The sequence below is a fragment of the Corvus moneduloides genome, chromosome 26 (assembly GCF_009650955.1).
Source record: "Corvus moneduloides isolate bCorMon1 chromosome 26, bCorMon1.pri, whole genome shotgun sequence".
NCBI classification, from domain to species: Eukaryota; Metazoa; Chordata; class Aves; order Passeriformes; family Corvidae; genus Corvus; species Corvus moneduloides.
In genome coordinates, this window is record NC_045501.1 from 2,986,416 (window position 1) to 2,999,320 (window position 12,905).

The 12,905-nt window shown below is 52.7% G+C and overlaps 1 protein-coding gene across 2 annotated transcripts; it reads right to left on the reverse strand.

The window, feature by feature from the left end:
• Window positions 1-508: 508 nt before the first annotated feature.
• Window positions 509-12,861, reverse strand: RAB5C (RAB5C, member RAS oncogene family). Of its 2 annotated transcripts, XM_032134128.1 has the most exons (6): window positions 12,723-12,861; window positions 4,461-4,705; window positions 3,262-3,413; window positions 2,855-2,977; window positions 2,035-2,128; window positions 509-1,658 (listed from the first exon to the last, which is right to left on the reverse strand). In XM_032134128.1, the coding sequence occupies exons 2-6, from the start codon at window positions 4,624-4,626 to the stop codon at window positions 1,543-1,545; spliced, it is 651 nt and encodes a 216-aa protein (XP_031990019.1). In that variant the 5' UTR covers window positions 4,627-4,705; window positions 12,723-12,861; the 3' UTR covers window positions 509-1,542. The 2 variants fall into 2 exon arrangements, with proteins under 2 accessions (XP_031990019.1, XP_031990020.1); XM_032134129.1 differs by lacking the exon at window positions 12,723-12,861 and having other exon boundaries at window positions 4,461-4,905.
• Window positions 12,862-12,905: the final 44 nt, after the last annotated feature.

The window sequence follows — 12,905 nt, forward strand, 5'->3', positions numbered from 1 at the left end:
ATATTGACTCCAGGTCTCAGCTGTGGGTGTTGGGGTCTCATAGTCCATGCAGCAGTGACAGGAGAGCAGCATCTTCCAAGGCCATCATGCTCCAGGGACAGAGGCATTGCGTTCATTTGTTCTGGAGTACCATCCCACGCCTGTCCCATTGTAGAGCTGAGCTCCTCTGGGCACTGCTCCCCCACCTCTTCCCAACTTGCATTGTAGAGTCTCCTCAGAAGTATCAGGCAAGGAATAATTCCCACAATTTCCCTCAAGCTTCCTTGAGCACAGTGGAGCCAAGTGAACACCAGCAGCATCACTGTGAGAAGAGCAGCTGTGCAGGAGCGGCCGCACAGCCCAAGCTCAGGAGGCCCCATTTCTCCCTCCTCAGGAAGGAAGGGCCCCATTTCCCTAGCAAGGTGTGGGACATACCAGGAACAGCGAAGCACAGTTCAGCCTCCACCAGAACTGCTGTGCTCAGGTCCAGTCCCTGCTGCATTAAGAAACATGAACATTCTTGTTATGATAGGTTTATAAAAATTTTGTTTTAATCACACAAAACTGAAGTTTGTGATGAAGACTAAAGTCAACAGTTCCTCTTAAATACCAGGATGCATAAGACACTGCATTAGGCACTAGGCAGCAGCCAACATCAGTTAGAGTCTGGCAACAGAAGCCATTTAATACCTCCCTTCATTCTTTGTGGAATTACAGGCTTTTGCAATACATGTCATTCCCACTGACAGGTTACCCAAGGTTTCCCCCACTCCACCTCTGTACATCAGTAAACCTTGTGTATTCCCACCAGAGCAGGGTTAACAATATTAGTGGCATCACAACCATCAAGAAAAGGACAAATTTCTATACAAGATTTTTTGCAAAAGTTGCAACAGGATTAGTGCATTACGACAGAACCGAGAGAAAAGAAGAGTTGGCATGCTGGAGTCCAACACAAAGAAAGACAACAGGCAGCTCGTTGGATGTACTATATTGACAAGATACTGATTGGTTACATGGAGAAACATACAATACAAAATACAGAAGAAACCAGTTTTGCTTCCCTCTGCCCCACCCCAAATACTCATCATTGATTTGGTCAATAAGTGGCCCAAGAGCCGGAGTTTGTCTCTAATGCTACAGTTTAGTGGTTGTTCTGGGCACATCATACGGAATCAGCCTCAGCTCTTACAGACAGGGAACTTTAAACACGTGTCCCAATATCCCTTTGTTTCCCATAGTGAACTACAGTGCTGTGGGACCTGGGTGCTGCTGGCCTCACCCGCGGGATGGCCACGCTGGCTGGGCAGACACCAGGTCCTGCATCCACCACCACCAGGAAGAGGGAAGAGCAGAAGTTCATATATTAAAAAAGTGACTTAAGACTTAGAATTGAATTAGTATTTGTACAGAAAGGTGCAGGTGGAAGAACTCCCTCCAGCCTATGATCAGAAAGGGATGGAGAATCACAGCGGCGCCGGCAGCAGCCGCCCTACGGTAAGTGCGATCGTTAGCGTGGGTTCCAGTCACGTCCTCCAAGGGCTCGCGGGCCGAAGCAGCTGCTCAGTTGCTGCAGCACTGGCTTCTGCTCGGCTGGCTGCTCTCCTGAAGGTCCACCACCCGATTCCTGCCTGGGCCACCAGGAGCATTCTGAGGTTCATTTTTTGGCAGTTTCTTGGCTAGAAAGAAACAGGAAGTTAGTAGGGTCCTCTAGAGAGGCCGACCTCCTCCCACTGCACACCCCAGGCTGGAGCCCTCGCCACCAAAGGAGTTTGGGATAGGACACTGCCAGCAGCACTGCATGGCAAACCAACCCATCCTTGGCTCTGGCTGGGATCAGACCTGCTCATACCTCCATCACCACCCCGGACACAGGGAAAGGGAACCAGCTTTCCAAGGCTAAGGCTCCACACACTCGGGGAATGACCGATCGCATCAGTGTTGCAAAGTGGACACCTGCCCCAGTAAGAGCCACCAGCCCTGGCTGACACAGGACCCCCTTGGGCCGCAGTGCTGGTGCTCAGAGCTACCCCAGCCCTACCCACAGGCTGTTACCTATTGCCATGAAGATTTCATTCACATTCATCGCCGTCTTCGCCGACGTCTCCATGAACAGCAAGCTGTTGTCATCTGCATATGTTTGTGCATCCTACAAACAATCACATCAGAGTGCTAAAGGCACCCTGCCAGGAGGCCCAAGCAGACTTCACGCACTTCACTTGTCAACACACTAACTGCTGGAGAAATGCTATGTCCCACTTTGGGCCAGAAATTCACCCCCCTGTCCCAGACATCCCAGGGACACGCTCCACCAGCAGCCCTGCACAGCCAGTGTCCCACAGCTGAGCTGGGGCACAGCCTGACTGAGCACATGCACATACGGTGCCTGGCAGTTGGGTCAGCTGGGAGTGTGCCACCCACTGCAAGGGCACCACAAGCAACCCTTTGAGAGGGCTGGGTAAGAACCTCTCCTGAGTGCTTGCCTCAGATGAGGTAAGAGCTGTGAAGAGCAGAGAACAAGCTGGGAATGATTCCTCATGTGTCTTGTACCCAGAAGATGCTGTTTCACACCCTCCAGACATCCCCACATGAGTAAGGCAGCAAAGGAGACTGAGGGGACAGGAGTTTGTGCTCTGTGGGCCTCCTCCTCCACATTCACCGAGACTTTCACCAGCCAAGGCCATATGTGCTACGACAGAAGTAAGGGAAGGGGGCAGGGCACAGACCCTGCTCAGCGCCATCCTGCAGTCCTCAGCATAAAACCTCACTTTCACTCCCTCAAAGCATATTTTACATAGTCACCATGTCCCTCATTTAAGCAAAAAGATTCTTTCCTGACCTGCTTGGGTAACAACTTCTCTGGATTCCCACTCACCTGGAAGTCCACAGCTCTCTTGGTAGCAAGGTCTGCCTTGTTTCCTGCTAGTGCAATTACAATATTGGGGCTAGCCTGCCTCTGCAACTCTTTCACCCAGTTCTTGGCTCGTACAAATGTGTCCTGGAAGCAAACAGGAGGCAGCAGTCAGGAAGGGCAGCCGTGTAGGAATCCACAGGGCAGATATGATTAGAGCAAGGCTTTCCTGTGAGAAGTGTTCTGCCTCTGCAGCACTTGGCAGCAGGATCCTTTATCAGCTCACAGCCTTGGCCAGAGCTGAGGAAGAGGCCATGAGCAGTTTTCAAGAACTTGGCACCCACAGCCGGGTACCTGCAGGGCTCTCACCCAGACACACTCCCAGGGCACCGGGAGCCTCCTGGCAGCCCCCCAGCCCTGCCCACACTCACTGTGTTCGTGATGTCGTAGACCACGATGGCTGCCTGAGCCCCCCGGTAGTACATGGGGGCCAGGCTGTGGTACCGCTCCTGCCCCGCCGTGTCCCAGATCTCAAACTTCACTGTTGTGTCATCCAGACACACTGTCTGTGTTAGGAAGGCAGCTGCAAGAGAAGAGGGTTTGCCTCAGCTCCAGCAGGACAGGGCACAGAGCCAGCACAGGAGCTCAGAGCAGCTCTGCTGCCACACGAGAGCGAGCTGAGCCCTGCAGAGGCCAGTGCCACTCGCTGTGGCAGCTGCAGCTCTGCTGTATCACACTCCCTGCTCACAGGAACCAAGAACCACCACACAGTGACAGGAAGGTGGCCCAGAGGGCCTAGGCAGCAGTCAGCCTCTGGAGCATCCACACTGCCAGACCCTCCCAGCAGCCCCTGACAGGGATCACGCAGTCCACGTGTGGCACCACCAAATCAGACCTGGGGAGCACCAATAACAGCACCAAACTCAGTCCAGTTACACCACACTCCTCAGTTTAGTAACTGGTTGTTTTCGTGTCCCAGTGAGTCTAACACCACATGTTACACCCAGGATAAAGGCACCAGCCTCGGATACGGACTGAGGCAGAGCACAGCCCTCCACAGAGGAGCATTAGGCCCTGCTTGCCAGTAAGCCACACTTAACAGCTGTGCTTACTCCCTGCACAGGTCACAGAGGGACAACTCAAGCCTTTTCTCAGGACACCCCCCTGGTATTGCTGCTCAGAGACCCATGTGCCAATCAGCCTTTGGCTGATTGGTGACACTGTGCTAATGATTTCAAGCTAAAAAACTACTAGACCTGAAAGCACTGTGGAAATAGTTAACAGTATCAGGCTAGAAACAGCCCCAAAATCCCAGGTCATGGTCTGAAAAGATAATTAAGGGCTATAAACCAAGCTGAAGGCCTCAGTACTCATTAGTAGCTGGAGTTGAGGCACTGGAAGTGAAGCCTCAGAGGCAGAGTGCAGGGTTGCCAAAGCGTTATTCTCTGCTATGCTGATCCTCACACCAACAAACAAATTGCAAACCAAGAGTTAAAGCATTAACTGTTTGGCTCTATTTATAGCAAAAATCCCAGACCAGACCAAAATAGCCAGTCTTGCTTCTGACACCCCAGACTGTCCCAGCAAGGTCAGCACCTCCTGGCCACAGGCAGGTGGAACTGGCACTCACCTCCAATCGTGCTCTCCTGGTACTCGTGGAACTGCCCCTTCACAAAGCGCAGGACCAGGCTGGACTTCCCCACCGCTGACTCGCCCAAGAGAACAAGTTTAAACTGGCAGATTTTGTTCCCAGCAGCTGGTCCATTCGGTCGGGCAGCTCCACCTCGACCTGCCATTGTGGTCTAAGTGCAGGAGTGCCGAGAGTTAAGGATGCTGCAGGTTCTGCACTGGGATCCACCTGTAGGCAGGTTGCAACTGGAAGAGGTGGTCAGAGTTAGTGACACGCTCAGGGACCAGCTGTACCAGTTCTAGAGGGTGGTTTGATCTGCAGCCACCATCAGCACAGACCGGTGGCGGTTCCTTCCCACAGTGGAAAGTTATCAGCTGCAAGCACCACAGGGCAGTTCCTGCCAGGCAGCAGCCCCTGCAGCAGGATGTCAGTCTGCAGAGCCTCCCTGGAAAAGAGGTAATGGTAATACAAGCTCTCCTCCCCACCAGTGGGCCCTCCAGCACTTCCACCATGTGTGGATGTTACACACGCCTTGCTGGGGTGAGGCAGGTAAGGAGCACCCAGCACACAATGGATGTTATTAGAGCTTTGTCTACTCAAACAGCAATTACTCAGTTCACAAAGCTAACTGAGGTTGACCTTTAGCTCCTTCCTCCTTTCCCGAGTTCACAAGGAAGCGACTTCAGACTGTCAATGCTATACAGAGCCATCCCAGTGCCACACTGGCAGGAGGCAGCTCTGCAGGTCATGAGGCATTTGGACAAAATGAATTTCTAAGCTGTTTGTCCTAAGGTGCTTACACCACGACATTCTGCACCTCTCAGCGGGCCCAAGGATGGCCCTGGAGCCAGGCAGGTGGTCTGCTAGAGGGGAGGCACCTGAGGAGGTGCCCACCTCAGGAAGCACCTGACAGCAGCTGCTTTTGGGCACAGGCTGTCCCCTCAGAAGCTGATAGCAGCTCCTCCTCCCACCCCTGCTGCACACCAGGAATCACCACTCAACCTGATCCAAACAGAGGCAGCACCTAATGCTTCCCACACCCATCCCGCTGCCTCAACACCCTTATCCCACAGCATTCCAGGCCATCAGGCTACTGGCCACGCTCCTCACATGGATTGTTCAAATCCAGCATGAACAGGCAGCATCCCCTGGGATCAGCACTGCCAACCACTCCTCAGCACCAACCTCCAGAGCAGCGCAGAAGCACAAAACCATGGCAGGAACAGCAGGAAACATTGATTTGCATCCAGAGTTACCCACAAGCGAATCCCAGGGCCTCCCTAAGCACTAAGCTCTGCTGCCTGCAGAGAACAGGAATCCTTTCCAAGTACACAGTTACAGATTTAGGCACATTTCCTGTACCCATCACAACTCCCACTTCCCTGTGGATGATAAATGCTACAGCTGATTGCATCTACTCTGGATCACCACTTTCCCTTCTACTCTCCTAACACAGGCTGCTTGTTGGAAGAAAATGCCCCAAAAGCCAACTTCTCCTTGTTCTGAGAGTATGCCCAAAGAAACTCTGCGTCCATCCTGCATTTTCCCAGCAAATATAAGATATCCATGAATAAGAAGTTCAAAGCAGGTTGAACTGGAGCAGAGTGTCCTGTGAACAAGGCTCAAGCCTACTCAGCACAGAGGAGAGTTTCAAACAGCTGCTTTCCAGGGCAAAGCCTGTCCAGCTGTGACTGCTTGAGGTTACTTTAACTATGCCTCAAGTTTAAACAATCCCACAGTTTGATAGGGAACCTCCAGCCGTTTCAGAGCTACTCTGGAGCCCATGAGTGCCAGCAGTTGGAGAACCTCAGCAGCTTGCAAAACACAAAGCACTTGAGCATACGCTGACCTAGAGACATTTCACCTCAAATTGCTCTGACCAGGAGGCAGTCAGACCAGCTGTTAAGCCAGTACCAGTCACCAGAGCTGGCAGGTAGGACAGAAACCAAGCAGCAGAACTTCTGAGTGCTGTGGGATGTTTCAGGAGCCAGAGCTGTGAAGCCATTGCTCTGAGTCCAGTCTTGGGTTAAGCAGCAAAGATACTGTAATTCAGAGCTGGGTCCTTGTAAGCAGCACTGTCAGGACCCCCCTCCCCCTTCCGAGGAAGGGCAATCACTGTTTGGCAGGATGAGAAAGCTTGATACAAAGCAAACCAGCAATTGGCTTTGCTGGACAGTGAGGGAGCAGTGTTTGTTGCTCTGGCCAGGAGCAGCTTGGTCACTGCCAGGTTCAAGAGGCTCAGCAGGAGCTCTGCATCTCTACCAGCCTGAAGAGGCTTCTGCCTTCTAGAGTTTCCCCTCTAAACAGAGCTTGCAAGGGAACAGCTTTGGTTTAACCTTGTATTTATAATTCCCTGAGCAGTTTGTCAGCTCTGCCACTGCTCCAGACCAACATGCTGCACATTAAACACTCTGTGAATCACCGTGTCTCTGAGTTATGGCCTCCTGAAATCTGATAGCAGTGATTCCCAGAGCAAAACAAGGCAATGAGCTTGTTGATATCCTCAAGTCTTAGCCTGACCTATATTTCGCAGATCTTGATGCATTTTGCCATCTGGTTGTGCTACATGAACTCCAACAGAATTAGGTGAGCACATCTATGTTGAGCTCATCATGGACAGCCACCGGCCAGTGCAGGCAGGGCAGCAGCCAGAGCCTTGACTGCTCCAATTATGGAGAACCAGATCATCATCTAAGAGTGGTTTGAAGTTTGGATGCAAGATTATATGACTTCATGTTCACACGAGAAGTTGCCATATCTTTCAGATGATTGAGTGGAATTTACAGACCCTAACCGGTCACTGAGGGCCTCAGGCTAAGGACATACCCGAGACCTGGAGGACCAGCTGATGGTCACGGGAAGAAGCAAATAACTGAAGGAAGTGGCCACCAATGCTGCAGACAGCGAGTGGGCTCCATGGCAGGACAGGCACCTTCTGCCAATGCCAACATGTTTGAGGATTCTGTCTGACATGCTTGTCAGACAGAACTCAGCTCTGCAGAAGGAACAGGTGGCTAAACTACACAGCCTGGACCTGTGCTAGATCAGCTTACATCCACCAGTGGACAGTGGCTTGAGGAACAGGGAGTGCTTCCTGCTGTATGAAGCCATTTCTGATGTTTGGGGAGCTGTTCATCCCCCCACCTCTTCCAGCAGAGAACTGGGCATTCACCCCTCCCTGCTCCCCAGGAGAACCCCAGCACTGACACTCGAGCCACGGGTCAGGCAGACCAAAATAACCACAGTGATACCACACGGACAAGGGAAGGCAGCTGAAGTCCCAGCTTGTCATGCTAATTCCAGCAGCCAAGGCCATGAAAAGGAAGGGCATGGTGGGGTACTCATGTAATCAAGATTAACAAGCATTAATGTTCCTACTAGTTTCTTTTAACTAGTGAAACCCAGCACTTGGGAGATCACAAGACCCATGAAAAGGCTTGTGCTGGTTTGTTTACCTGCCCTACCCACCTCCTGCTCACTGAAGCACACACAGGAGCTCTGCATCCCACAGCAAAAGCACTGATTTTTTTATTGTAAACTCTTAACATAGTCTCTTGTTTGCTTTGAGATCAAAGTCAAGTGCCAATTCCTGATGCTGTCCCGCAAGTGAGAGCTCCAGGTCTATCACTTCTGCAGTTTGTGCTCCTCCAATCCCTCCCCTGCCTGCCAGGGTTTGCTGGAGGGGGCTGTACACAGCCAGGAATACTAAATTCAAGAATCTGAGTGCCCTAAATGAGAAAGCACATGCCATGGCTGCTGCACTCCCTGCCTGCCCAAGTGCAAGGCCATTCTCCAGAGCTCTCGGGATGCTGGGGAATAGCACCAGAACCCATTTCAAACAAACCTACCCAGGACAACAACCCAAATCTCCACAGGGGAATTACTGTCAGATCCCCATGTTAACCCCCGCAGGAGACCCACCACAGGGAAGCTGCTCATTTAAGGTGTCAGAAGTTAGAGAATCTGATATTTTTGCCCTCTGTTCACCCAGAAGCAAGGACTACTCTGAAAGCTGAGGATATTTAGAAACCCAATCCTGAAGACTCTGGTTACCCAAAGGACTGCTGCTGCTCTCAGCTATGCAAGGAGTTGCTTCACTGGGGATTTGTTGGCTTAGAACCAAAATACTCAAGACAAAAGCCCCAGTGAAGTATTTATCTTGTTAAATAGCTGACAGCGTTACATGAATTCCTTGGCAAAGGAAGCCCTGAAGTTACCCAGTGGTTTTGCTTCACCTCACACTGCACGGGCAGCTGGCCCGCGCTGCTCTGCTCTCCCCAGGGCTGCACAGTCAGCTCCAGGACATGGAGCCAGGAGCAACTTCATGAGCAGGACCAGCAGAAAGTGTGGGTCCCACCAGAACCACACAAGGACCACACTAGCCCAGGCTAGCACAGCATGGAACATCAACCTAATATTCCAACTCATCAATATGATTAGTAAGAACAAACTTCCAGAGCCTGACTGCAGGAAGGTCCAGGCAGCAGAAAAAGGAGGAACAGATCCAGCAGTTATAGAGGAGATGAACAGGGAAACAGACTCAACCTACAGACCTCAGCCCCATCAAGTCTGATGGGTTTCATTCAATACTTTACCTTCCTACCTTTTCCCTCCCCAAAAATGAGCCCTCAGTGTCCTGATCAGCACAGACGCAGTCTGGAGCTCAGGAACTGCTCTGAACTGGGCCACCCTCCACTGCAGCTGGCAGGAGCTGCACTATAGCCCTGAAGTGCAGATTTACAGACCCAAATCAGCTCGGACTCCTATGGCTGTGACTAACTCATGATAGTGTAACAACTTCTCTGTGCAGTCCCATGTCCAAGACTCACAAAGACTTGGACACGCTCATCTAAATTTAGAGGTAAATAGGATTTCTATTCCAAAATTGAACTGCTCATTCAGCTACAGCCCTCAACAAGTCTAGGAGACCCTGTAGTACCAGCTCCTTCTCCTCTTGACACACACATCTGTTTCCTGACATCCATGGCCTCTGGAGCAGCCCCAGCAGTCAGCTGTTTCCCAAAGCAGCTTTTCCAAAACAACTCTGTCCTCAGAGATTTCAAGGCCACCACCCCGCTGTTACAATCCCTCCGGCATAGACTTCTGCAGAAGAGTTTTACATCACCTTCATCTCCCAGTAGCTGCCCACTAGCTCTAGGGAGCAAAGCCTCCACATTCCCTGTCCCACAGTAGCTCTGTCTTGAAGCTCTCACCCACTCTCAGTTATCTTTGGCACAGCAAGGCTGGAAGAGCAACCCATGGATGCAGCCTGGACTGACTCAAATGGAACAAAAGCATCAAGGTTTTAATTCTTCAGCCAAGGTTCTTTAACTCCTCTTCCTGACACTGACCCCTGTTCAGACACCGTCAACAGACACAGCTTCACTCTGACCAGACACTCAGCAATGCATGCCTTGGATAGCACCCACTATTCAGTCAGCAAGAAGGCAACATCAGCAATGCAAAGCAGCAAACTGCCACCTGCACTGCAAAAAATCTGTGACCTTCAGAATATCTTTCCCAGACTGCACAAAGATCTCCTGCCTCAAGGAGCTCCTTATTTGGAGCGCTACCAAACCAAAGCAAACATGAAAAACAGTGTTTTCTTATCTGTTTATGCAGAATTGCTCCAGCAGCTCATTCCTGTGCTTCAGGGGAGGACAGCATTCCCTCTGGAACTCAGATGAATTTTATACCTCCCCAGTACTGTCACATCCAGGAAGGTTCCCTGTTTCTGGCCAGTGTCTAGAGTGATTTCAGTGTTATTCTGACAACTTCTCAGGACTTGCATAAGAGGCTGCAAACTTCATACCCCAAGGGAAGAAAACAGCTGACTCCAACATTTCTACATTCTATCCTCTTTTAAGTCTGCTGACAGGAATACTCTGGGCTACACCCACTTCATTAGAAACGTTCCCATTTCATTTCCTGTGTCTGAAAACGCTTGGCATTCCTTCCCCCTCCCTCCTCAGGGAGATGCCATGACCACCATCCACTAACTGTGCAGCAGCTGAAGAAGTTTGGATCCAGAGTTAATGACTGGCAGGGCCTAGAACAACCCTCGAGCTGATCCCTCTTGAGATGCAGAAGAGCTTTGCTGTGATGGAGATAATCCCACGTCTCAGCACAACAATTAGGTTTGGCCAAGCACACACACACGGCCAGACAGTTCCTTTAGACACTGCTCAACCCATCACTGGTTTCATAGGAAAGCAAAGTGTATTCTACTAATGCAAAACTAGATAAATGTTTTATCTTACTACATTCGTATCCACACGCCGAGCCAGCCTTTCCCTTATGCTCTCCAGTAATTCAAACCCTCTCTGGGAGTCCATCTCACCTTGCCTGGGTTGTTCCATCAGCTGAAGAGGCATCAGCACCTACTTACAGAGCCTACAGGGACCCTCCCCACTGCCTGCACCACCTGCAACCAAATGTCACCCAAATCAGCCAGAGCATCTTAAGAGGGAAGCAGATTTTTGGTCTGAAAGTATAGACTGTTCCAGCAAACTATTGTGGCTCATGAGGAGTCTGAAGTGATTTCAATGCTGAAACCCAGGTATGACCCCAAACATTCCTGTCCTCGACATCCCAGATCCAGCCAGGCTCATGCTTTACTTGCTCGCCTCACCCCAAGAACGCATCAAGATCAACACTGTCTTGTAGCTGCCTACAGGTACTATCCTGGATTCTTAGCCGTTTCCACCCATAGTTCTTTCACCTTATTATCCAGGTGAGTGGAAAAGAAATGTAAAAGACTTTCATAGTCAAGGCAGTAGTGGACATTAGTGGGATATTTCCAGGAAGCTCACTCAGACAGCATGGCATGTCAAGACAACTGGATTAAATTTGCTTTTTTTGGCCCCGGTTAAGGCTCAGAGCCGGCTCAGGAGCCCCAGCAGAGCACAGGCCCAATGTCAGGCTGTAAACAGGGCAGCTCAAGTGTGCTGACCCTCCACACAAAAAGCTAAGAATAGCAGATGCAAGTTGTTCCACACCAGACTTAAAATAGTCCCTCGGCATATTCCCCTCTCCAACTTCCTTACAGGTTTGAAAACAGCCAAGGTCAGAGCTCCAACAGCCACTTTTGAGGGCAGCAACTAAAGATCAGCTGGGCCAGGGTCAGAGCTGGGCTGGGCTCCTTGCAGGGTCACAGCACCACTCACAGCTCCTGCCCGGCCCCAGGAGCTCTGGCAGCACCTTGAGCATCACCAGCAGTAAGGTCCGAGCAGTTTCCCCAGGATATAGCAGGGCAAACCTGCTGCTCACACTCACACCTGCACTCCTGGTGCAATCCCACCAGGATCCCACATCGACCGCACTCCCAGCTCACACACCAGCGTCTCTCCTGCTGTGACAGAGATCCAAGGACAGCCTTGCTCCGGATTCCCTTCCAGACAAGCCACAAAATGTCCTCGCAGCCCGTGGGCCTTGCTCAGGGCCCTACAGCACCATGTGTGTTCCTTCACAAGGGCCCTCGAGGGGTACAGGGCTGTGCTTGGCACCAGCAGTGACCCAGGACTGTCTTCCCTATTTATTTGCAGCAGATCAAGTCACCTCCCTCATTTCAGCAGCTCCCGAGAACCCAGCTGGGCTTCCCAGCACCCGGAGTGTCTATTCCCACCTCAGAGGCTGAGCAACTACAACCAAATATGATCCCACCACGATAACCACTTCTATCCTGGCACCACACCTTCCCCAGTCCCATTCAACTCCCAGTTAGTCACGGCTGCGAGGAACGGGAGCTGTGCCCCAGCCCCCGGACAATCACACGGTACCGGCCGCAGGTGCTCGTCCCCGCTGTCCCGCGAGCCGCTCCCGCTCACGGCCCGCCCGGGAGAGCCTGACCCGAGAACCCACAGTGCCGCCGGGACCCCTCCCAGCCGGGCTCCTCTCCCGTTATCGCTCACCACACACCGGTACCACCAGGCCGGAGCTGCCGGTGCCCCGCGGCAGCGCCGCTCCCCCGCCTCGCACGACACGCAGGGCCCCGCTGGGCCGGCACACAGTGAGAGAACAGGGTACCCGCCCGCCCAGAGTCCCCGCCCCGCCGGTGGCGGAGGCCGTCCGGTCGAGCCCCAGCATCGCCCCGCCCGGCACAGCGGCGCCACCGAGCCCCCGCTCCACTCCCGTCACGAGGCCCCCGAAGCGGCGGGGCCCGGCTGCCACCCTCGGCCGGGCGAGAACCCGGGGAACGGGCCCGCACCCTTGGGCCGGGCGCGGCCACCTCGGGGCGAAACGAACGACCGCGGCCCCACTCACCGCCCGCAGCGCCGCTCCTGCCGGTGCGTCTCGCAGGCCCCGGCCCTCACTTCCGCCTTTACCCGTTCCGCTTCCGGACCCGACCACACCGTTCCGCCCCCCGCTCGCCGGCCACTGGCAGACACAGCTGCCAATCATCCGCGCCCCTCCCCTCCCAAGCCCCGCCCCCGGGATGCCCCGCCC